This window comes from Plasmodium gaboni, assembly GCF_001602025.1.
Source record: "Plasmodium gaboni strain SY75 chromosome Unknown, whole genome shotgun sequence".
Lineage (NCBI taxonomy): Eukaryota > Apicomplexa > Aconoidasida > Haemosporida > Plasmodiidae > Plasmodium > Plasmodium gaboni.
Window position 1 is genome coordinate 782 of NW_017385291.1, and position 4,030 is coordinate 4,811.

Genomic DNA, 4,030 nt, shown 5'->3' on the forward strand with positions numbered 1-4,030 from the left:
TTTAATTTTTTCTTTTATTTTTACTTTTATTTGTTGATCACAAAATTAATGTATAAGAAGAAGACCAGAAAAGACTCAGATGATTTTTATGTGTCAGCAGCTAGCGAAAAGAATGATGAAGACAAACATTATGTGTCAGATAATAAAAACATATTGAATCTTTTAACATCACATAGTGAACTTATAAATAGTAATGTAGAGAATTATTCTTTTAATGATATATTAAACAAAAATGATTTTATTTATCATCAAGATGTAAACAACAAAATAGAGAATACCTATAAAAATGTTAATAAATATAAAGAAGAAGATAATAATGTAATAATAAATAGTGACACAAAGGATATTCATAATAATTTTTATGATGAAGAAAAAGAAATACAAGTATTTTTAGATATATCAAAATTATTAGAAAGCAAAGAAGAAAATGAAAACTATATTAGTCAAGATATATATAATGATATTTATGATATGAATATAAATAAAAATATAACAATATATCCAAAAAATTTATTAAATGATAAAAAAATAAATGATAATAATGAACAAAAAATAAATGAAAATAATTATTATTATCATTATGATGAAACACATTTGTCGTATGGATCTATTCCTTATGAAATCAAAGAAAGAAATGCATATATTCCATATGATTTAAATAATATGTCTTATGATTATTTTTATAAAGACACATATATCAATGAACATGAAAATGAACATGAACATGAACATACTAAGATAAATTCTCTTCATGAGGATATAAATTTGTTCACTCCCCCTAAAGGCAAACCACCAAATGGCCAAAACAACAACATCAATAATAATGATAATAATAATAATTATTATAATAATAATATATTTGTAGAACTCACCAAAACATTACATGATCAAAATAATTTGAACCATAATAATTTCGATCTTACAATATACCCTTTTGGAAATAAAAACGAAACAACAATAAATTTATTTAAATCATCAAGTAACAAAATAAATAAGGTACATACTACTAATAATAAGAGAAGCGAATCCATCTCAAATAATATCAAGAACAATATAGATAGTCCTTCCATAGACAACAATAAAAAAAAAAATTTTTTTTTTTTTGATGATGATAAAGATAATGTGTTTTTAGAAAGAAATATTTTAGAGAAAAATATTTTAGAGAAAAATATTTTAGAAAGTGACAATAATTTGATTGATTATAAAAATAAATATGAAGAAAATGTTACTAGGATAATAAAAGATAAACCAGATCATTTTTTAAACTATAAATATAATATAGAAAGTAATAAAGAAGATATAAATTGGAATTTAAAAAATAACTATTATGTATATGAGAATAATAAAATTGAAGAAGAACTATCAACATGTTTAGATAATAACATATCTTTAGATACATTTAATTATCTTTATAAAAAATATAATGAAGATACATGTAATATCTATGATAATAATGAAGAAAAATCATTTTTTTTAAAAAAACACATTCTAAAAGAGACACAAATGACTATAAAACAAAATGAACAAACAAACAATCTTATAGAACAAAATAATAATAATAATAATAATATTATGGGTCGACATATAAATTATAATATGGGCTGGGCACAAAACATGGAACCTTATAAAGATATATTACAAAGAAATGAACAGAATTATATAAATAATACAGATAAAAAGATAGAAAAAATGAATGATATAAATAATATACATATAAATAATAATGCCTCTGTTTTTACTAATATGGATATACATAAAATTTATTTAGAAAATTATAATAAACAACTAAAAGATGATAAAGAATATATGCAAAAAAATAATAATAATTTATCTTCTATAATATCTTATGAACAAAAAGTTTTTAATCACAATAATGATATGATTAAAATAGATTCTTCAGATGTAGCATATAATAAAACACAAGCTTTATATGATAATCTAAATAAACAAGAGGAATTCATATCCTCAAATATATGTACATCTATTATTAATTTTAATAATGATAATAAAAAAATAAAAGAACTAGATAATATAGAGCACACAATAAATAATTTAGAAAGTAGTACAAAAAAAAAAAAAATTATTAGTATGAATAAAGAAAATGACATCCTTGAAATGAATGAAATGGATGAAATGGATGAAATGAATGAAATGAATGAAATGAATGAAATGAATGATAATCAAAATAATGATAATAATAATAATAATAATAGTAATAATAATAATAATAATAGTAATAATAATAATAATAATAATAGTAATAATAATAACAGTGGTGATAATAATTATTTTAACATATCTGATGAAGAAAATGATTTTTTTCATTCTTTTATTTATTTTAATAATTCTAGAACTTGTCAAAATAATAAGACATATGATACAAACCATTGCATCTACAATCATTGTTATAATAATATAAATAATGATAATGTGTGTAAAGAAAATCTTTATAGTGATGAAAAAACAAAAGATCTAATGTGTGTATTAAAAAATAAGGTTTCAAAAAAAAATATTTCAGATGATGAGAAGATGAAACAATTTTTTTTTTTTTATGAACATATGAATAATAAAAATGTAGGAGACAAATACGAAAAAGATAATAAAAAAAAACATATTCATATGAATAAGATACAACAAAATGTTTATTATAATAAGGAGAAGCAAAAAGAAAATGGATCGGCATATAATAATAATGTGATGAATGACAAAAGAAATAAAATGGATTCTTCATATGTAACACCAAATATATTTTTGAGATATAAAAATGGTAATATTAATAGGAATGATTATGTGGATGGTCCTACGAATGGTCATATGAATGATCATGTGAATGATCATATGAATGGTCATATGAATGGTCATATGAATGATCATATGAATGGTCATATGAATGGTCATATGAATGGTCATATGAATGATCATATGAATGGTCATATGAATGGCCACATGAATGATGATATACCTTTTTATAACAATATACATGTTAATAAGATGCTGCAAAAATATTTAGAGCCACAAAAAAAGAGTGCAAATATTTTCGAATCCCTTAATTCTTTTATATACAACTTTAAGAATAACGAAAAAATTCACAACATAAAAAAAAAAAATAACAACAATATAAATATTAATAGTATTTATAATCTGCTTGATCAGTATGATCATGAGGATGAGATGGAGTTAAATAAATTGGATATTCATAAAAAGATAGATAATAATATAAATAAAATAATTAACGATACAGATAATATTAATGAATTCAAAAAAGATGATCATAATAAACATGTTGATAATATAAAAATAAATAATATGATACATGAAAAAGATATTTACGATGATTTGAATAATTATAAAAAATATAATAAAAAAGAAACCATGAGAAAAAACGATGAAAGCATTAACCTTATTTCATCTAATGATCAAAATAAAAATAACATCAACCATATAAAAAATAATAAATGTTATTATTATATGATGGATCCTTTTGTGTCTACATATACAAAAAATGATACCATGAAAAAGGAAAAAATGATCCATCCTCAAATAAATAATAACATGCAAGATAACAAAATAAATAATAATGAAGAACAAAAAATTGATCTTAATAAGGTAGATGAAGATAATATTATTTTAACCATTATATGGAATATAAATAATATTTCTCTCTTAACGTGTAGTAACAATAATTTTGTTGTCTCACCAGAATTTAAGACACAGACAAAAATGAAGGAATTCTTCATACTATTTAATATGAACAATAAAAATAATGAGGACACCAAAAAATGTGATGACACCAAAAATAATGAGGACACCAAAAAATGTGATGACACCAAAAAATGTGAGGACACCAAAAAATGTGAAGACAACAAAAAAAGTGATGACACCAAAAAATGTGATGACACCAAAAAATGTGAAGACAACAAAAAATGTGATGACTCCAAAAAATGTGATGACAACAAAAAATGTGATGACAACAAAAAATGTGATTACACCAAAAAATATGATGACAATAAAAACATTTTGGACACCAAAA

The 4,030-nt window shown here is 21.1% G+C and overlaps 1 pseudogene across 1 annotated transcript; it reads left to right on the forward strand.

The window, feature by feature from the left end:
• Positions 1-48: 48 nt before the first annotated feature.
• PGSY75_0011600B (hypothetical protein) lies at positions 49-4,030 on the forward strand (annotated as a pseudogene; the record flags this gene model as incomplete). The annotated part of the gene is made up of 1 exon: positions 49-4,030. A coding segment is annotated over one exon (3,982 nt), but the record flags the coding sequence as incomplete, so codon positions are not given.